Below are 21,938 nucleotides of genomic sequence, written 5' to 3' on the forward strand. Positions count from 1 at the left end.
ATGTTGTCTCCCAGGGCACTCTATCAATCTCTAGTGACATTTGGGACTGGTGAGAGCAGAGGAGGTCATTCTAGCCCCTCGTACAGAAAGCCTGCATAAAATGAAATGAAAATAATAATCATCCTAAGAGCCAAAGCTTGTAGTTTGTTCTTGTTCCTGGAGCACCTGAGCCTACCCTGTTATAACAGCTTCACTTTCTTGTGATAGTCCTTCTGTCTTCTCTGTTAATGCCTTTCTGGAAGCTCAGCTCAGGAATAGCTCCTGAAGACCTTCGATGTCTATGCATGAACTCTGGAAGCAGGAGCTGTAGCCTCACTTCTGTCCCTTGGTGCTTGCTCCTTTACAGACTCTGAAATAGCTTCCAGGCAAAGCCACATTAGAAGGGCTTATCTGCCAAGTACCAGCCAGGTGCTTCCATGTTGTCCTAGAAGAGGCCATGGATGCTAAGGATAAGTTTGTTTTGTTTTCTTTCCAGACAGGGTTTCTCTGTGTAGCCCTGGCTGTCCTGGAACTTACTCTGTAGACCAGACTGGCCTCAAACTCAGAAATCCTCCTGCCTCTGCCCCTCAAGTGCTGGGATTAAAGGCGTGTGTTATTACTGTCTGCCCATCAAGGGCAAGTTTTAACAATGGGAAACTTGGGACTGATACCACTCATCTAGAATAGGTGAAGAGAGGGGAGGTAGCTGTCTTGGAACTCCTGTGATCACTGTGTTATTCACAGTGACTCCCAGGGCCTGGGAGATAGAGAGCTGCCATGACTGCCACTCAGGAAGACATTCCAAGTTGGGTAAGGTAGAAACCAGAGCTCACAACAGATAGCTTGCCCACAGAGAGTTTCTAAGACCTTGTCTGTATGGGAATTTGAGGCTCTGGGACGTGATCCTTAGAACACTAGAGTAAAGTGGTTTATTTGCATCTGGGCCATGCCCTGAAGCCTCAGAAGCCCAACCAGATGTCCTTCTGGCTTCTTCTAGGAACTCTCCAAGATCACAATGCCAATCGCCTTCAATGAGCCACTGAGCTTCCTGCAGCGGATCACAGAGTACATGGAGCATGTGTACCTCATTCACAAAGCCTCAAGTCAGCCCCAGCCCCTGGAGAGGATGCAGGTGAGGACCCACAGCCACAGGGGCCCAGGCGTTCTGCTTGGTGGGCTGTCTGGAAGGTGCCCTGTGGGGAGCAGCTCTGCTGTCTTGACTGCAGCCGTTCTGATCCACCTTTGAATTGTTTGCAGTCTGTAGCTGCCTTTGCGGTCTCGGCTGTGGCTTCCCAGTGGGAGAGAACTGGCAAACCCTTTAACCCACTCTTGGGAGAGACATATGAGTTGATCAGGTAAGGACAGTTCATAATGAATCTTTTGCAGAGGGGCTCTTGAATGAACAAGAAGAGCTCAATTTTCTCTTCAGCATTGATTCCTCAGATTAGGATAGTTGCTTCTTGGAGTTAGGAACTACTGAAGTATTTGGAATGCTGTGGGTAAGAAGGTATTCACACACATAGAATGCTGTGTTACTGATGGGATAGAACCCTGGTACTACATGAAGGTCTGGCATAGGATCTTGGCACAGTGGGCTCAAGGACAGAGGCCATGCTGTGTAGACTACTGGTGATGTATATGTATTACATGGCAGAGACATGGGGGTCACTAGTGTTAGGCCAAAAGTGGAGTCAGAGCTAGTGAGTAGGACTGTGCTAGATGTAGAAGCACTTTGATGGGAGTTCAGTAACCAAAGAGAGGAGAGACTGCCCAAGTCACTGTTCATTCCGTGCCTGTGTTGCAGGGTCTTAGGAAAGAGCTAGCCTCACCTCAGGTCTAGTCTGTGAGTGTTTGCTGAAATCCCTCTGAGTGGTTTCCTTTGGGTGGTGTCATGCCTCTTGGAACCCCATAGAACGTGAGGTTGGCAGTGTGGGGTGGCTGGGGCAGACAGTAGCCAGTGCTCATGCACATGAGCAGTGTGTACCCTCCATTCTCATCCTTGGACCTAGCAGACCTCTGACCCTGGACGCTGAGTCCTAGTTCATACGGATTGTGGTGAGCCTCTGGCTGGGCTGGGAGATTGTTGCTACCTACTTTGCCAACTCTGGGTCTCCCGCAGTTATGCAGAAAACTGTCTTGGAGATGCTGCCATGATAAACACTCCTAGTCACATGTCACAGACTCTGGGGTGGTTTTGCCTTAGCTTTGCCTGCGCCTCCAGAGACTAGTCACTGAATTTGCACAGCTCCTAGTGGGCTGATTTGTGCTCTTCAGGGTCATTCTTAGTCGGCCACGCTGTGACCTTTTCTGTGCTGCATGTATGGCTGGTATAATGTGCTTATGTCTCAGGAATGCAGTGTAGTTTAGTACGGAGGTCTTTTCTGATGGGCGGGGAGGAAGTAACTGGAAGGATTTAGATGAGGTATTCTCATTGGCTGGCATCATGATTATTGCCACAGGCTATGGAGCTGCAGGCAGGAGGCCAGCACCTGCCATCCTGCTCTGAGATCTTTTCTGTAGAGAGGAGTTCTGCCATGACAGTGTGCCACTGCCCTGGAATCGGTGTCAGCTGGTAATCTGTGGGATTCATCAAATGGAGCCTGTTGGTGTTTTAGCCATGATAATGTTCTGTATAGAACATGGCAAGGCTGGAAGTAAAAATCAGATGCAGCCCACCAAAGAAAATTGGTATCAGCAGCTTAGTAGATTTTCTTCTGTGTGAGATGTTAATTGATGACTTTTTCATTGTATCATAAACATTTTCCTTAGCTAGGAATGGTGGCACATGCCTTTAATATCAGCACTCAAGAGGCAGAGGCAGGCTGATCTCTCTTAGTTCAAGAGCAAGTTCTGTAGTTCAAAAACTACAGAGCGAGTTCCAGGACAGCCAGGATTACACAGAGAAACCCTATCTTGGAAAATCAAAAATAAATTATAATCTTATGTGTATGAATGTTTTGGCTACATGCATGTTGATGCACATTCTCTTGAGTGTGCCTGGTACTCAAGAGAGGCCAGAAGATGGTGTCAGATTCCCTTAAACTGGAGTTAGTGATGGTTGTGACCTGCCATGTGAGTTTGGGGATTGGACCTGGGTCTTCTGGAGGAGCAGCCACTGAGCTTATCAAATCTCCAGCCCCCAAATGTCACTTCTAGGGGTGTGGCTGTGTCTGAGTCAGTGAAGTGTTTCCTTCGTTTGTCTAGACTCTTCTGAGCAGGAATTGCCATTGCTGACCACCTGTGAGCCCATCACATACAAGATGTGAGGTTCAAACCTTGTTTAGCTTAAAATGTCTTGAAAAAGATAAGATAGGAGCCAAGCAGTGGTGGTGCAACCTTTAATCCTAGGACTTGGAAGACAGGGGACAGGCAGATAAATTTCTGAGTTTGAGGCCAGCCTGGTCTGCAGAGTGAGTTCCAGGACAGCCAGGGCTACACAGAGAAACCCTGACTCAAAAAACAAAAATAAAAAGAAGGGAGAAAAAGAGAAGGAGAAAGAGGAGGAGGAGAGAAATAAGAGGAGGAGAACATTTCTGGGTGATTTAAAAAAAAAAAAAAAAAACCAGTTGTGTGAATTAGGCATGGCAGCTCATACCTCTAAATTCTAGTTCTATCCAGCTTAGGCAGGAGGATTGCAAGCTCCAGGCTAGCTCGGGTTATATAGTTTGGACCTGTCTCAGCATAAAGGAAAGCAGCAGCAGCTGTGTGGATGTGGAGAGAATAGGAATAGCCTGAGGTACGGATATCAGACAGGCTTAGCCTGACTTGGGATTTAATTCAGAGGCTGAGCTGAGGTTTCCGAGGCTGCCAGGAAAACTCCTTCATAATATGTTCCTCTCCAGGCCTGTTTGTTGGTGTCTCCACACTGAGATTCCCTGACACTAAGTGGCCCTACTCCACAGTTCTGCGCAGACCAGGCTGTGTACACCGTCTTTCATCCCTTCATATCCCTCTTGAACAGCTAAAAATACACTTGCTTTTCTTAGACAAGTATTCATTTTGTAGATTACATACCTTGGCAGGCAACCTTTTAAAATCTAATTTTTCAACTTTCCTTCCTCTGTAATGATTGGGAATTCTGATTCCAGCTAAGTTAGTAATTATGTGGTTTAGCTTTTATAATTCCTAATGACTACAACTGTAGGTGTATTCATAGTTCCGGAACAATTAAAAACTGACATTTTTATTGAATAAGGGAGTCTGCTAAAATCCTATTTCCTGGCCAGGAATATTCTGGGATCTAAGACATTTCATCATAGAAGTCTTGGGAGCCTGTACAAAAGGCTGGACAGGATCACCCATTCATAGGGCTTTTGAGTTCGTTGTTGGGCTTATTGGCATTTAGGAGTCCCTGGGATTGAGATTAGTCTGCATCTGAGGCCTGCCTGTCTGATGGCTAAAAGGTTGAGGTATCAGTGGGATGAGCAATGGGGCAGACAGAGGCTCCCTCTCAGGAGAGCTTGTGTGGTAGTGGGCAGGTGTACTCCAGCGTGATGGTACACAGCCAGATGAGCCATCTAAGAGGTGGTTGCTGAGTTTCTCCTTCCTGAAATAGCTGGAGGCTTCTGGGCCCAGATCCTACGTCAGTATCTAGGGGAGGGCAGACCATGCCAGCTGGTGGGTAAGTGGATGACCCTTTGCTATGGCTATCATTAATGTGACTTTTTCTCTTCCCCCTTTTCTCATTTTTGGATCTAGGGAAGACTTAGGGTTCAGATTTATATCTGAGCAGGTCAGTCACCACCCTCCTATTAGTGCATTTTATTCAGAAGGTCTCAATCAAGACTTCAGGTTCCACGGTTCCATCTACCCAAAGCTGAAGTTCTGGGGCAAGAGTGTGGAGGCTGAGCCCCGGGGGACCATCACACTGGAGCTGCTCAAGTGAGTGACAGGCACAGGCAAGGGACAGCGTGCCCTGCACTGTGAGGACATTTTGGCTTCCACTTCTCAGAGGGCTTCCTTCTGGGGAGATCCCGACCTTGTGTGGGCTGAGAGCCTTTCTGCCAGCGGCACTTCTGCTAGGCTTCCTGGTGGGGAGAGTTCCTGTGTCCGCTGAGGTGGATGAGTCACATCTCCTCCCACACACTGATTGGAACCACTCACCTTAACCTTCAGTTACTGCTCTGTGACAACTCCAAACCCAACAGCTTAGCTTAGCACTTTACTTCTAGGCCATGCCTAAGATAGGCTGGCTCCAAGTCAGCAAGAATTTCATTCTTTGCCATAGACTCCCTCCCCAGGGCTGTTCAGAGTCGGATACTCTGCTTCCTTAGGCAGAGGAACCCAGAGCTAGCTACCCTGTAGCCACATATACCTGCTTGCTGATGCTCACGCAGGCATGTGTGTTTGTACATACAAAGTTGAGTGCCTGCAGGTGAGGACCACTAGAGGGCCCTCTTAGAGGCTGTCCAGCCCAGCTGCCGTCAGAGAAACTGTCAGTAGCAAGTCTTTAGCATATGCTAGAGCTTGAAACCCATTGCACCCTCCAGAGCCCAGGGTTTCTGTTGTTGTTGTGAGGGAGTATCTGTAGATTTTGATCTCCACTGGCCATTTGCCAGACCATTTTAGGAACCTAGGGGCAGGCTGGGTGTAGTTGAGCACATCTTCAAGTCCAGCACTTGGGGAGACCAAGGCAGCAGGTAGATCTCTCTGAGTTTGAGGCCAAGCCTGGTCTACATAGTAAGCTCTAGGTTAATCGAACTACATCGTGAGACCTTGACTCAAGAACCCGACCAACACTAAGAACCTAGGGGTTGTCCCTGCACAGCTTGCCAGGAACACAGAGCAGGCTCATGAGGGAAGCTCCTGTGGTGGACACCCCAGTGCTTGACCTGTGTTCTGATAGTCTCTGCTTTAGGAGTTGAGATGGGCAGAATTGGAAAGCTGCAAGTGTGTTCGAGCAACATGTTTGGGCCCTCCTTGGGTCGCTTGAGAGATTGCAGGTTTTTCTCCTCAGCCATCCTCTGTCAAGGTGTGTCTGCTCTTACTCAGGCTTCTCTGACGCAGCCTCCCATAGGCACAGGTCTGGGTCTACTGCCTTTCCCTTGGGAGGTTTTCCTTGGGGCAGGGTCATTTCAGAGGATGGGTAGTGTTGCATATGTTGACAACAGCAGCCCTCCCCTGCACTTCCCACAGCCAGGCTGGGGCTCAGGACTGCTTTTTCTAGAGCACCTTTCCTCTTGGCCGCTTCCCAGGAGAGCTGCCTCTCTTTTGTTTTAGTCTTCTTTTATTGCTTATTAACTTTAGTCTTGACATTTAGGTAGAAAGCTTTGTTGATGCTACAAAGGAAAGGAGAAATAAATTTCAGATGCTCACTCAATCGCCTGCACTGGAAAGACTTCAAAGCTCTGGCTCGCTCCCAGGCATTTATGGTTTGGTTTCGCCTGGTCACGGCCTTCTGGGTCACCCAAGTTCTGAGCTTCATTTCCCTGACTTTTTTGTTGGTGTGTTTTCACAGACATAATGAAGCCTATACCTGGACCAACCCTACCTGCTGTGTACACAATGTCATCCTTGGGCAGCTATGGATAGAGCAGTATGGGATAGTGGAGATCATAAATCACAGGTAACAGGTCCATCTGTGTATGTGGGATGGTGATTCTGAGCCATAGATGACAGACCAGGCTGTCCATGGGAAGACAGGCCAGATGAGCTGACAGACGTGAAGGGAGCTGTCTGTCTGCACTCCTCCTGTCTAGACTTCTAGCCCTGCATTCCTGTCCCTCAGCTTGAGTCCTTCCTGTAGTGGGGCCCCTAGGCATTGTGTCTGACTAGATTTAGTTCTGTCTAGTGTGGAGATAATCAGAAATGCCCCATGTTGATTGATTGTTTTTTTTTCATTACCATTGTTAACTTCTCTGAAAATGTAAAGTGCACCAAAGAAGTGTCAGTGCTAGGTGAAAATATGTGACCATGCTGAAACATTAGGGCCTAGGCTTACAGCTGAAGCTCATGACTTGCTGGCTTTGCTTGTAGACACCTTAGTGATAATATAATTTATAAATCAAAAAGTTCAACCATTTTCTAGATGGGCACTGAGGTAATATTTTAGTGAATTACCCAGTTGTGCAAACAGTCACCACAGATCAGTTACAGAGCCTTTCTGTCACTGAGCAAAGCTTCCTTGTGATATTCTCCATCACTCATGGCCTCCTTTCCTAGACCAAGTCCTTCTTTTTCCCCTGTTGGGAAGCCTGGTTGGTTCTCTAGACATTTCACATCATCACTAATGCCTGTGTTTGTTTCCACAGAACTGGAGATAAGTGTATACTTCACTTCAAGCCTTGTGGATTGTTTGGGAAGGAACTTCACAGAGTAGAGGGGTACATTCAAGACAAAAAGTAGGTCTACTCATTGATGCCCAGAGTGTGACCTTTGGCGATAGGAGAGTGGAATTTATTCTCTCTGGAGGAAGAAGAGACCTTAAAAAAATAGACATTTTACTCAGGGATAATGTGGCTTTTTTCTTTTCCATTTATTTTGTTCCTGAGCTGGCCTTGCTATGCAGTGCAGGCTGGCATCAATCTCACAGTCCTGCATCCACCTCCTAAATGTTGGGTTATAGCCTGGATGTCCTGCCTAGCTCTAGTGCTACAATCTTACAAACAGAACTGAGATGTTAGCACTTGCCCAGGAGTTGCCTCCCTATGGCTACCAACGTTACACATCAGTAAAGAGTGTGGACATCCAGTGTTCATGTGTCTGCATTATTCGACTCTAAGCCAGGGCTTTACGGAGATTTTGTGTAGAAAATGGCCAGTAGTGTATTTTCTGGATTTTTCTCCCATTGGTAAAATTATGTTCTGGATCTCAAATTTTTATTTATAACTAACCGTGGTTCGGTTGTATAAGGCCAGAAGAGTCTTTTAAGCTATTGACTTCTAGTTTTAACTTCAAAACAAAACTTTTGTTCTCTCTGCTTATCTCTAGAAAACTAGAAACTCATCTATTTAAACAACATGTATATTAATGTCCGACTTTAGATTGATGAGAAATGTCAGGACCTCACATGTATTCTGTAAAGGACACAGGTCCTGTCATGGTCAGAATGGTGACCAAGGCATCTTTGGAGACTGGCCTGCCCAGGGGTGAAGTAGCCTGATCATTTCGAGCTGATGGAGGATTCTTGACCTTTGGGTTTTGTATCCTGGATCCAAACACACTTGCTCTTTCCTTTTCTTTTTGTTTTGTTTGTGTGTGTGATGTATAAGTGTGTACGTGTTTGTGCATCTGTGTTGTGAACATGTTTATGAACATTCGTGTGGAGGCTGAGGTCAGTGTTGGCTGTCTTCCTCTATCATTTGTCTCTTGTTGGATCTTTGAACCTAGAGATCACTGATTGATCACTGATTTGGCCCGGCTGGCTGGCTGGCTGGCTCTGTCTCTATCTCTGCCCCCCCGTCCGGGTATTGTCCCAGCGATCTGCACTTGTGTCCTGGTGCTTCTGCAAGAAGCTCTCACTGAATCTTCTCCCCAGCCCCAAGCCAACTTTTTCCATGGAGGTTAAGAGTTACTTAAGGAGCTGGGCTGAGCTCCTGAGTTCCTGTAACCAACTCTGCAAGTGCCTGCCATACACAGTGTCCTTCTGGGTGGCACTCTCCTGTCAGGGCACTTCCCAAGAAGCAAGTAGCCAGTTTGTGTGCTTCCCAGACAGAGAGAGGCAAGGGGAGGAAGACTGTCGTCCTGCGTGGGCTCTGTTCATTTTGATATGAGGCAGAGTCTAACTTACTGTGGAGTTTTCCAGGAATGTGATTAGATGGAGAGAGCATTGATAAGCAAAGAGAAAGTAAATCATCATGTGACCCTGGGAGGCATTATGGAGAGACTTGATAGAACAAGGTCTGCAAGGCTCACGGTACATGAAAACCCAGTGCAGTGTTTAAAGGCTGTGGGGTGAGGTTCCGTGGCAAAGCAAGGCTCTTCATGTGCACAAGCAGCACATTTCATTTCATTATGTTTGTGCTTTTGCCCCTGTTTTCTAAGGCCACAAGGACTCTCAGGCTTTTGTGCCTTCATTTTCCGTCTGGCATCGGGGATGGGGATACCTTTCTCCAGCAGCGTGAATGAGGGTGTGAAACAGAGTTCCTTCCTGCATGCAGGTGCTGCTCTGCAGGTGATTGTTGTTAACTGTATTTTAAACTTCTTTACTGCAGCAGGAAGAAGCTCTTTATAATGTATGGCAAGTGGACAGAGTGCTTGTGGGGCATAGATCCTGCTTCATACGAGTCCTTTAAGAAGCAAGAGAAGAGAGGTGACCATGCCAGGAAGGCCAAGTCGGTGAGTGCCAGCTGCAGTGACCCTGCACAAGGTGGCCACGCCCTCCAGGAGCACTGCTTCTCTTCTGTGGCCTCAGCCAGGAGGTATATGTAGTGGGTGGAATATGTCTGTGCAGCCAAAACTGTCTTCTGTCTAGGTTCTGCTCTCTGGGCAGAGGTGTTCGACTTTATTCTGTTTATGTTGTGGCTGCTGGAAACTTCCAGGGGAATGCAAGCCCTTCCACATAGCCCTTTGTAATACAGCTCTCACTTGGCCTGAGTTAGCCAAGGCTTACTTAAGAAGTCAAGAGCATCTCATTTCTGTTTTTCCAGTTCTTGAGTTCTCAGTAATATATTCAGCAGTCAGGAAGTACTGGCAAAGACTTTCCTCTAAGAATTTCAGAATGCTGATGACGATAAGTTATTCTTAAACAGAATTAGAATTAAAAGTGATAGTTCAAAAGAGGTGTCTTACTTTCTAGATTAAAAAAAATCAGGATGTTCTAAAGCAGAGATGTTAAATGTTCAGTATTTATTTAACAAAAATGAGCTCATCCAGGTATCTAGTTTTTTTTATGTTTTATATGCACTATTGGACATCTTTTCATAATAATTTTATTTAGTTAGTTAGTTTGTTAGTTTTTCGGAACAGGGTTTCTCTGTGTAGTCCTGACTGTCCTGGAATGCACTCTGTAGACCAGGCTGGCCTGAAACTCAGAGATCTGCCACTCTCTGCCCCAAGAGTGCTGTGACTAAAGGTGTGTGCCTTCACTGTCCAGTGGTAATTTTATTTTTTAAAAAAAGGAAAATTTCATCATCATGTGTGGTAGTGCACTTATGCAAACATGGGAGGATATCTGTTAGTTCCAGGGCAGCCTAATCTATACAGCAAGTTCCCAGCTATCCACAGTCTACACAGTGAGATTCCATCTAGAGAGAGATCGAGAGAGACAGAGACAGAGACAGAGAGACAGAGACAGACCCATGTAGCATGTTGAGTCTGCTGAGTGCTGTCTGGTGCCATTCTCACTAAGCTCACTGATTCTTGGATCATCTGGCAACAAGGGCCCACCTTGGCTTTGCTGTGGGCAGACTTTCATCCTGTGTCCCTGGCGTTCTCACTCCACAGCTGTGCCTGTTCAAATGGGATGGGCTCATGAGCTTGCCCAGGAGAACAGATGGCACCAGGAGGCCTTTCATCTCAGATGATGTGTTATGGGTCCAGAAGGTGGGCAGGCACATGGCCAAGCATGTGTGAAGGAGGACAGTATTTGTCCCTGCTGCTGTTTCAACCCGTGAGTTCCTTCTCTGTGAGAGTAGAAGTCCAGCCTGGCACAGCTCTACAGAAAACAAAGGAATATAGACAGTTTGAAAACAACAGCCTCTGCAGTTAGAAAAGGCTTTGGCACTGCACAGGGGCTGGGGAGCAAGTCTACAATTGCTCTGGGGATTGGTCTTCTGGCCAGTAGTCATACTGAGGTATCCTGTGGTTTTTCAGGATGATGGCCCTGAGAAAGCAAGCAGTGATGTGCCTGGCGATATGGCGGATGATGTTCCTGTGGCTCAGGAGACAGTACAAGTTATCCCTGGCAGTAAGCTACTCTGGAGGATCAACAGCCGGCCTCCCAACTCTGCTCAGGTCTGTGTTACCCCTCTCTGAGGCTAGGCCTGTCTGCTGCAGGCTATTTCTATTTGTACCTTTCCAGTCAGGCCCACAACTCTTCTACTTTGTTCTTGCATGTAGCCAACCAGCTTTCCCCAAGCAGACAGGCAGGCTCCATCATATCCCTATAATGCTGAGGGCCCTTACTCCCTAGAGCTACTATGAGACTTATGTTGTGGTCCAGCCTGAGAGTAACTTCTACCTCCTGCTATGCCTGTGTGGGACCTGGGAATAAGTGGGTATGGCAATCCACCTAGCATTGATATCTTGATGTAGAATTCATGGCAGAATTCACTAGTGCTTGGTTATGCCTTCAGAGCTCTGTCCTGACCACATTTTATTAAGAGAGCTCCAGGGACTAGAGCAACAGCCTTAGCCTTAGGCATGATTATTGCTGTTCTAGGGGACCTGATTTCACTTCTCAGCAAACACCTGTGTCAAATAGTTCACACAGCTGCCTGTAACTCCAGCTCCTGGGAGACCTAACACTACTGGTCTCTGAGCATACTTGCAAATTCCTGTGTATATACACACACACACACATGCACATAATTAAAAAATAAAAAAAAAATCCAAGGTGTGGTGGTACATGCCTTTAACCTCTTGGGAGTCAGAGGCAAGTGGATCCTATTAAACTATAAGTCTGCAAAGTGAGTTTCAGGACAACCAGAGCTACATAGTGAGTCCCTGTCTCAAAACAAGCAAATAGAATAAACGAATGAACAAACGAATTGGTCAGTCAGTCAAACCAGACAAGGGTGCCCATGCCTTTAGTTCTATCACTCAGGAGACAGAGGCAGGGGATCTCTCAGTTTGAGGACAGCCTGGTCTACAAAGTGAGTTTCAGGCCAGCAAGGGCTACACAGAAACCCTGTTCTCAAATAAGGAGGGGGTGGGGAGCTTCAGGGCTTGTGATGTAACTTAGTTGGGCAGTGGGCAGTGACATGGCTTCAGTGGGCAAGGGTGCTTGCTACCTAGCCTGACAACTTCAGTTTGATCTTTGGAACACTTATGGTGGAAGGAAGGAATCAACTCTTATAGGTTGTCCTCTGGTCTACATGCATGTACCCACACACCTAATGGCACATGTACAACCACACACGTACACAGAGTAAATAAGTATAAAAAGAACAAAGGCCCACTTACCTGTGAATATGTTGCCTTACTGTATTGGTTTGCTTTTATTGCTGTGATAAAACATTGACCAAAACTAACGAGGGGAAAAGAATCTTACGCTTCTAGGAAACAGCCCACTACTGAGGGAGCCCAGGCACACAGTGAAGCAGAGACAGTGGAAGAGCCCTGCTTACCAGCTCATTCTCACAGGCGTGTCTAAGGCCACCCAGAGGAGGCATGTTCTCAACTGAGGTTCCCTTTTCCCAGATGACTCTAGCTTGTGTTGAAGTCACCAAAATGAAGCAAAACAAATAAAAACCCTACCCAGTATTCTCACTGTGCCGCTGTTACTTTTCACGACAGCATGAACTAATGGCACAGGATTGGTCTAGAAGAATAAAGCCTAGGTGTTGTTGGGGAAATTTCTTTTTAGGTGAATTCTTGTTCCTTTTTGGTTCAGTGTGCATGAAACCCTCATGCCTATTTGGGTTTGGTGGATCTGGGGTATTAGAAATGGCCTGGAAAAGATAAGAGTGCACACTCGTGGACACCACCATCACTGAGGGTACTGGGCAAGCTGGTTCTAGGACAGGAGACTGTGGTAATGAAGCAGGATTCTAAAAAGAGTCAGATGTGAGCTATGGCCACCTGAGGACCATGTGGGGAAACCAGACAAATTCTCTAATACTTTCCTCTGTGGACCTCAGATTAGGGATGGTAGCAATATCTGCTGTCCTTTTAGAGATGTCAGTACCCCGGGAGTCACTTAAGTGGGGTGACTAGAGAACATTTACATTCCCTGTGGCCCTTGAGCCACATGCTCATAGATGATGTAAGAAAGAAGAGAAAGCCACCTCAGGATTTAGGATAAAGGTCTTTGCTGAATAAGATGCAGTTGCCCTCCTATTGAGCAGGTGACACATGACTGTCTGTCATGGGTTTAGTGCACCAATGGATCATTTTCCTGCAGCCATGTGCAATAGTGCTTCTGTGCTTCTCTTGCAGATGTACAACTTCACCAGCTTCACTGTGAGTCTCAATGAGTTGGAGTCAGGCATGGAGAAGACTCTGCCACCCACAGACTGCCGCCTCCGTCCTGACATACGCGGCATGGAGAACGGAAACATGGGTGAGTGCTGGGCCCTCCTAGGGCTCATGTGGGTAAGCTTAGGCCGGCTCTGTGAGAAGGATGCTCAGACCTTTCATCATGACAGACTAACAGGGTGCTCCTTCCAAAGACCGCGCTTTATAGAACAGCAAAAGGAGGTGAACAGCTTATCTTCCAGCTAGCCACAGACCAGTCCTTTGTAAAATGTTAGCATTAAAAATTAATGAGCCAGGTATGGTGACACATATCTGTTATATCCCGGTATCTGGGAGACCGAGGCAAGAGGATTAATATCAGCACCAGGCCAGTCTGAGCTGCATATTAGTTCCAGGCCAGAGTACACAACCTAGTAAAACCTTGTTTCAAAACAGCACAACAAAAAAATAAATAAATGAGTGGGAAAAAAAAAAACCCAAAAAACAAAATGCAAATCCCAAAGCTTTATTATTTAATTCAGTGGGTGTTAACATTGCATTTCAAAAGTTGGGGGTGAGGCTCAGAGGTAGAGTGCTTGCATTTTGGGACCAACTTCCAGTAGAGTTCACATGAGCAGAGTCACTGCCAGGACCCGTCTCATTCTAACCCAGGACTAGGCAGTCACACTCCCGATGAGCACTGTGTTCAGGTTTTCAGTGTGGTTGCCTCTTGCTGACTAAGCTAGATTGAATACCAGCAAAGCTCCTTGTTAGGAAGGCCTATAACAAGAAAGGCGTGCCTGAGGATGGGGAGAAAGGCCTGTACGTCTGGCGGTCCACTCTCACCTGATCCATGCCGGGCAGGTGGTGCTCCTCCCTCCAGATCCACCCTCTCTTCATCAGAAGCCACAGTTCATCCCGCAAGGTGAAGTCTCAGCAGATTTGGGATTCTTCTACCTTGGGGTCTGTGAGCTCACTGTTCCAGATACTTGCTTTCCCACTTGGGCTTCAGTGCCATTAAACTGCCCAGCACATCACAGAACACACTTGGAGGAATGCTGTGCCCTCCTGGGGTACCTCCCATCTGCTTGTCCTGGAGAAATGCCCCTCACACATGTGGCAGAAACAAGTCACCCTTAGCAGGTGGCCGACTGGAACCAGAGTTCACTCCTCACACTTTCTCATCAAAGTGAGACAAGTCCTCTAGGGGTCAGGATGTGGGTCTGGCATGTCTGACAAGAGAGAAGTTTCAAGTGCTTGCTTACTTGCTTGGACCTAGATCTGGCCAGCCAGGAGAAGGAGCGGCTAGAGGAAAAGCAGAGAGAGGCCAGAAAAGAACGTGCCAAAGAGGACACAGAGTGGCGGACCAGGTGAGCTGGAACAAAAGGCCTTACACACATCACATCATAGGCAGTACCAACTCCCTCCTCCCCACACGGCCTGTGGGTCCATAAAGATCCCTACCCTACCATTGCTACCTAGTGCTGTGACTCAACCATGTAATGAAGGCCAGAGTGTCTACTTAGCGCATATGTTGCTTAAAACCATTTACAGGGAGTTAGTTGGCTGTCACAGAAGACATGTCACCTCACCCCCAGGCCTTGCTGTCCTACTTCACAGCATTTTTGACCCAAAATAGCTTTTCAAATATGGCCAGTTTAAAGACAAAATGTAGCCTGAGTCTAGCGATTCATTTAAACAATTGGTGAGAGTTTTTTTGATGTTGTTCCCACATTTATGCACTGTGGTGCCAGGCTGAAGCCCAGGTCCTGCTGCCAGCCCACTGTGGCATCAGGAAAACCTCTGCTGTGGGTATGAAGATGTGTATGAAGATGTAGCCCTGAAGTGGGCCCTCTGCCGATATGGGGGACATGCAAAAGGTGTGTTGTGACTCATGGTCTACACCAGCTGCCAGGAGCCTTAGCCTTACTTCTGACTCAGGTTTCTTACATTGGTTGTCGTCTTCAGTAGTCAGAGCACTATAATAATTAAGCATAAGCACGATTTGCACCTGTAATGCATGTAAACATTTCTAGTCCCTTGTGAAAATCTTTGGATGTTTGAGACAGTTCACTTATCAGGTTGGTAGTTGGGTTGTGTGTATGGGGGGCGGTTTCAAGACAGGGTTTCTCTGTGTAGCCCTGGCTGTCCTGGAACTCACTCTGTAGACCAGGCTGACCTCAAACTCAGAGATCCACCTGCCTCTGCATCCTGAGTGCTGGGATGAAAGGCGTGCACCACCACTGCCTGGCTCAGGCTGGTTGTGGGTTTTTTTTGTTGCTTTTTAAGATGGGTTACACTGTTGTCTAGCCTTGAACTCAAGCACCTCCTGATCCTAGGCTCCAACTTAGCTGAGAGAAAGGATGTGTGTGTCACTGTGCCTGCTAGGCTCCATTCCTTGTGCTATTTATTTCTAGGTCCTATTAACAGCCATCTCCAATGACATTGGGCTGGGTTTTTGTTTGTTGTTTTATCTTTTTGTTTCTGGAGTTGGAGTTTCTCTATGTAGCCATGGCTGGCAACTCTGTAGACCAGGCTGGCCACTCAGAGATCTGGCTGCCCTTGCACACAACTTACCCTGCCTGGATTAAAGGCCTGTGTGTCACTACTGTCCAGCCAGTCTGGGGTTTTGAAATAAGTTTTTCTCCACTGCCTGGTCTGTGCCTTCCCTTTTGTGCTGTGGTGGGGATGGAGATGGAGTCCAGAGCCTTCTGTCTGTGGCAGACGCTGTGCCACTGTGCCACCACTGTGCCAGACTCTGAGATAGTTATTGATGCATGGGCTTCTGATTTAATACTGTGCCTTCAATGTGCATGTCTTTGTTCTAGAGAAAAACTTAAGAATAATCTTCTTTTATTGGTCTTCTAAAATATTGAAAATCATAAGCCAAATGTAGTGGCTTGCATCTCTAATTCTAACATTCTGGAAGCTGAAACAAGAGAATCTGAATTTGAGACAAGCAGGGTTTCAGGCAAGCCTGAACTATAAAATGAGACGCTGTCTCAAGAAATAATTACAAATAGATAATCCATGCTGGGTAGTGTTGGCACATGGATTTAATGCTAGCATTCATGAAACAGAGGCAGGTGGATTTCTGAGTTCAAGGCCAGCCTGGTCTACAGAGCGAGTTCCAGGACAGCCAGGGCTATACAGAGAAACCCTGTCTCAGAAAAACAAACAAAAACAAAAACAAAAAAAACAGATGATCCATTGTGAAAATGACTTTTTTTTTCATAAAAGATTATTACTGCTACTTTTTTTTTCTTTGTGGTGCTGGGGATGAAACTCCGGACTTTGTACCTGCCAGGCAAACTGTTTGATATGAAACCAGCCTGTCACTTTTTTGGGAGCTCCCACAGAATGTGCTTCCTGATGGACCCCTGATGACTGTAGTTGCTCCTGTTTGGTGGAGGGCAGCTGCAGGAGTGCAATCTGAACCTGGTGAGGTTCAACTTCATGGGCAGCCTCTCCTCTGTTGTCTATCCTGTGGAGGGCTGGGTGTTGGACTTGGGGTTTATTGGGAAATAGTGATGTTAAGTGTGTGAGTGAAGCCGGGCGTGGTGGCGCACCCCTTTAATCCCAGCACTCGGGAGGCAGAAGCAGGCGGATTTCTGAGTTCGAGGCCAGCCTGGTTTACAGAGTGAGTTCCAGGACAGGTCCAGAGAAACCCTGTCTCAAAACAAACAAACAAACAAAAAAGTGTGTGAGTGAGCACAGTCACAGGAGAGCTGGCTGGCCAGTTACTGTCAGGGATGGTATTCCTCAGGCTGCATCTCTCCAGTGGCACACACTGCCATGGGAAGGCTGACTGGATGATTCCTGCCGTCTGTTGACCACCTCCCTTGCATTTGCAGGTGGTTCTCTCCAGGCAATAACCCCTACACAGGAGCTCCTGACTGGCTGTATGCTGGCCATTACTTTGAGCGTAACTTCTCAGACTGCCCAGACATATACTAAGTAAGGCCTGTGAGCCCAGGAGCAGTTGGAATCCTCAAATAGCATCTGAGCTTTATGGTGGCAGACACCACAAATCGTGGAGACAGCCTCGGACGTGACAGAGACCCTCAGTGAGCCTCGGATTGCCCAGTGCTTCACTATGTTGCAGCCCCTTCATGAAGCTCCAGTTGGGTCTTCATAGTCACTGAGGTCTCAGAACTCCACAGTCCTCTCACAGGTGACAGAGTGCACAAGGCCAGCAGAGCTGGCAGCACACTCTGTTATAAAATGTGTAATGAAGGAAGACCCAGCAGGGCCTGTGTGTTCCACTCAAGGCTGTGGCATGGGTTCTGGAAGACTTTCAAACCCAGACCCAAGAAGGAGGGGAACATGGATCTTGAAAGTATCCTGTGGCCAGGGTCCCCTTCATTGTGGAAAGCACTGTGGAATGAAGTGACAAGCCTCCAGATTCTGTATTTTCTACCAATCTTGAATAAGGTAAAGATTACTTTAGAAAATATTTAAATTGAAACTACTTGAATGATCTGCTAACATGCAGCAAACACATAATCACCACTGTGTACCGTCCAAACAAAGTGTCCCTGTGCCAAGCAGAGTGGCAGGAACACTGTGACTTAGATGAGGAACCCCCAGGGCCACTCCAGCCTCAAAGGCCCTACCTCTAGCCACAGCACTCCATAGCGTCACTGTCACTGTGGACCACGCCTGTTTCTAAGGTCATTTCTTCACTCACCTCACCTGTGTGCCCTCCCTGCTCCCCCAAAGTCTTGTGTTTGGTTCCCCAGTGTGCATGTTTCAGCCCAGGCCAGTTACATTCAGTTGTGTGCAATAGAAGGTCAGAAGCAAGATCTACTTACCTGGTATCATTAAAGTTGTTTTAACACAAGTAGGTGTGTCCACCTCTGCATTCCTGTCACATGATGAACTTTATGTAAAAATGGTGACACCAAGGCTCACAGTGGAGCTCTTTGCATCAAAGATAATCTACTGTGTACACACCTGTGCATTCATATAGTGTGAGTCACACCAGGCACTTGTAAATGATCACTATGTCTAGGCTTCCAAACTGCCTCTGTCATTAAAACACTTTGAAAATCCAACATGGGTTGAAGGTTTGATTTTATAGCCATGGAAACTAAAAACAGGTGTTTCTGTGGCAGCCAGGGGACCTCTCAGGACTAGCATCTCTGCTCTATCTACTGAGGCCTCTAACAAACCTTCTGATGGCTTTGAGATACATCTGAAGGTTATGACTTTGACATCTTTCCAAGAGGAAATTGTGAAGTGTCTGAGACAACAGGGTAATCTGTGTATGTCTGAGGGGGACATTTGCCTTTCCAGGCCGTGGCTTTGTTCACACAGCTCATTACCCCAAATTGAAGACTACAAGTCTTAAAATGACTGTTTCAGAAAGCCTTCAGACCTCTCACCAGTGATTCTGACTGCCTGAAATAACAAGCCAGTGGGTTTGTATCTTGTGTGTCATCTCCTGAGGCAAGGCTCTGGGTGTTTTGGGGTCCATCACCATGTACACAGCCCCCACACCCAGTTTTTGTGCACATTTGCCTAAACCAGAAGTATAAGGGGGACAAAGGGCAGCTGTGACTTAACAGTGAAGAGTCACTCACTGCAGTCTCTGCCTGCACCAACACATGAAGAAGTTGCCACTCTGACTCCTCATGTTGGACTGTTCTAGAAAGCTCCCACAATGAGCTTTCCCATAGAAGATATGCACTGAAAGACAGCCTCCTATGTATTTTGCATGTGAGCACAGCCTTGCATGGAGCCTTGGTGCTTACAGAGTAATCCTGTCGCTCGAGATATCCTCTTGGGAGGAAAAGAACAACAGGCTTTTCCAAGTGTAATGTTCTGAAGTCAGGTACAGTGATGCAAGCCTATAACCCCAGCATTTGAGTTGTAGGAGGGAGGATGACCAGTTTAAAGTCATCCTTGGCTACAAAGCAAACTGACTAGCCTAGGGTGTATGAGACCATGTTTCAAAAACAAAAAAGAACTTAGAGCCATCAGTAGTGAGACTTCATCTTATTCAGCTCCCCTTGGTTTTGTGTTTATTCTAATTGAAGTTAGAATTGAGTCAAGTTTCTACAAGTTCAGGGAACATTACTCTGATCTATTAGAGACTTAAAGGTGAGAAGATAAAGCTGGGCATGGCGGCGCACGCCTTTAATCCCAGCACTCAGGAGGCAGAGGCAGGTGGATTTCTGAGTTCCAGGACAGCCAGGGCTACACAGAGAAACCCTGTCTGGGGGGGGGGGTGAGAGGATAAACATTTGTAGTATTTTATGTAAAATGTATCTGTTTAAATGATTTAAGTTTCTGGTTGTTTCTCATTGCTCTGATGGTACTCTGAAGCCGGTGAAGAGCATCCACATCGCCGGGGTGGTGGTGCACGCCTTTAATCCCAGCACTTGGGAGGCAGAGGCAGGCGGATTTCTGAGTTCGAGGCCAGCCTGGTCTACAAAGTGAGTTCCAGGACAGCCAGGGCTACACAGAGAAACCCTGTCTCGAAAAACCTAAAAAAAAAAAAAAGAGCATCCACATCTTCCTGCCAGGGCTTGCCTGGCCCTGATGTATATCATGAACCTGCCTCTCCAAAATCTAGTTCTTCAGTCCTGCAGAATAAACACGGGAAATCCTTTGGCTGGGAACCTGTAATGCTCTGGGAGCATCGAGCTCTAAGGAATGATGACACCACACACGTGTATGTATGTTAGTGCTTTCAGTCTGAGTTCCAGCAGAACAGCTCCCACTGGCATTCACAGCTTTCAGACTGCCCAGAGCTTATAGTGGTCATTATGTCTGTCAAAGGGTCAGGGTCACACTTCCAAGGCTGTAGGAGGATGTCACACAGCCCCAGTGGCCCTGGGATCTTCGTGCTGGTTGAACTAGCCATCTGGAGAGTCATACTCATCCATCAAGGATGTGCCCTATATTTCCTATGTCCTCATAGCTGAAGCCTAAAAGATCAAAAGAAAAGCTTGGGAGCATCCTGTTAGTGAACCAGCCCTGTAGGCAGCCCCTAAAGGAAGGTTCCTGTCAGATTCTGCTTCTATGGAAAGTTCTCCCTCTAAAAGGGAGTTACAAGTTTTATGCCTTCTTACCATCTCAATAGACTAAATGTGAAGACACCTCTCAAAGCAGTGGGCACCTGGCATCCCAGGTCCTTGGAGTGTGAGGCAGGATTTGTAAGTACAAGCCATTCCTGAGCTGGCCAACTAGTTAGATTCTAGGCTCATGAGTTCAAGGCCAGCCTGGACTACAAAGTGAGTTCCAGGGCTATACAGATAAACCCTGTCTCAAAAAACCAAAAAAAAAAAAAAAAGATTCTAGGTTCACATAAGGGGGACTGTCCTGCCTCAAGTTCTTGGACCTGGAGGAGTTGCACAGGAAGTTATCAGAGCCAAGGTTTCCTCCTATCTCAGCCATAGACTTCCTTATGTCTAAGATAATTAAAGCACCAAACATGGGGACCTGCAGCCTGTTAAAACAGCTGACCTTTCCAGGCAGTGGTGGCACACACTTGAGAGGTAGAGGCAGGTGGATCTCTGCCTGATCTACAGTGTGAGTTCCAGCCAAGGCGTCAGAGAAACTTGTTTTCTAAACAGACAGACAAAACCCCAAAATCCACAACAACAAAGCCGGCTGACCTCAGGAGAACTGGTATCTCTTGCTCCTCACTGGCCTCCGTGTGCTTGGGTGAGATTTTCCTGGTGGTGGGCTCTATGGAAGTCATCCCCTTCCAGGCTGCTCTCGTCAGAGGTCGAGGAAAGCATGTCTACAGAGGACGCGATGACATTTCCAGCCATTCTGGCCTGGTCCCTGACCTCAGGCCGTCTTATGACCGCATTCCTCCTCATGCCTATGTGTGGCTGGCCCTTTACCAACACCCACACATGGAAATGTCAGGCGAGAAAATGCACTAGGGACATGTCTATTTTTGTGGCTGTCAATACCATTTATTTAGCAGAATCAATCATTTTTGGGTTTTGGTTTTGAGGATTGTGCACATATCTATGAGTATATAAATGTTAACTTTCAGGCCTGAGTAGAGATTCTTTGGAAATGGCTTATGGTTGACATTTATTTTACATTGGATAATTTATCACCGTCTCGGGGCTCTGACTTTTCTGGAAAGATCTACAGGCAAGTTCTCATATTCTACTGGAGTAGATGCTTGGTCTGGGTGTTCTATAGAGTTGGCCTAGGAAATGGGTTATGTCTTAAAATGGCTTGCCTTAGTAGGGCGGGGACTCAGGTGGTGTGTCAGGATGGAGGAGGGGTCAGACCTTTGAGTTGTAGTGGCTCTGCTTATCCTCTCTCCTTGGAGACTAGAGGCTGCTCTGCTGTTAGAAGCCATAAAACAGCTGGGCTGGGGGCAGCTTGATTGCTTGGGAGGGAGCCCACAAGTTTATCCAGTGTCATGACTCTGTGGATAGAGGGACAGATGGTCTTCCAGAATTCATGTGCTTGCAATGCTCCAGCTGTGCAGGGCAGATGGCACCATTGGCACAGGTCCCCAGCCACAGCATCTGACTGTTCAGACACATCTTGCCTCTTACCTCCAGTCTGACCCCAAGCAGCAAGCACCAGAAGGTGGAGCTGCCCAGGGCTCACACCTGCTAGGGCCTCTTCTTGAGAGGTGTCACATGTGTTCCAACAAGTTCATACTATCGCATGGCCACTTGCTGCCAAAGCCCACTGGAGAAACTATGTAGGAGCCCTATTAGACAGGCTTCCCCAGCCCTGACCACCCCCACCTGACTCTGTCCCCAAGATTCTGTCCTTCCTTTCCGTCTGGCTGTTTTCATTTTTAATAGTTTATTTGACAGTAACTATGGGCATATGTGAGCCTGAGCTTGTTTTTTTCTTTTTTTGTTCCTTTGTTTTTCTGTTAGTAAGTACTGAGATGTCTGTCACCTTTTGTC

The 21,938-nt window shown here is 47.1% G+C and overlaps 1 protein-coding gene across 3 annotated transcripts in view; it reads left to right on the top strand.

Annotated features, from left to right (window-relative positions):
* The window catches only part of Osbpl2 (oxysterol binding protein like 2), a 46,052-nt gene extending 27,960 nt beyond the window's left edge, over window positions 1-18,092 (top strand). For 2 of the 3 annotated variants that reach the window (XM_029536565.1, XM_029536566.1), the window contains exons 5-14: window positions 977-1,111; window positions 1,237-1,334; window positions 4,678-4,860; window positions 6,437-6,544; window positions 7,230-7,319; window positions 9,132-9,255; window positions 10,732-10,872; window positions 13,018-13,141; window positions 14,315-14,405; window positions 16,890-17,878. In XM_029536565.1, coding sequence (XP_029392425.1) covers window positions 977-1,111; window positions 1,237-1,334; window positions 4,678-4,860; window positions 6,437-6,544; window positions 7,230-7,319; window positions 9,132-9,255; window positions 10,732-10,872; window positions 13,018-13,141; window positions 14,315-14,405; window positions 16,890-16,992 — 1,197 coding nt within the window. In that variant the 3' untranslated portion in view covers window positions 16,993-17,878. Of the gene's footprint in view, window positions 1-976; window positions 1,112-1,236; window positions 1,335-4,677; window positions 4,861-6,436; window positions 6,545-7,229; window positions 7,320-9,131; window positions 9,256-10,731; window positions 10,873-13,017; window positions 13,142-14,314; window positions 14,406-16,889 lie in introns of all 3 variants that reach the window. The other variant, XM_021192322.2, reaches the window with a different exon arrangement.
* Window positions 18,093-21,938: the final 3,846 nt, after the last annotated feature.

This window comes from Mus pahari, chromosome 3 (assembly GCF_900095145.1).
Source record: "Mus pahari chromosome 3, PAHARI_EIJ_v1.1, whole genome shotgun sequence".
NCBI lineage: Eukaryota > Metazoa > Chordata > Mammalia > Rodentia > Muridae > Mus > Mus pahari.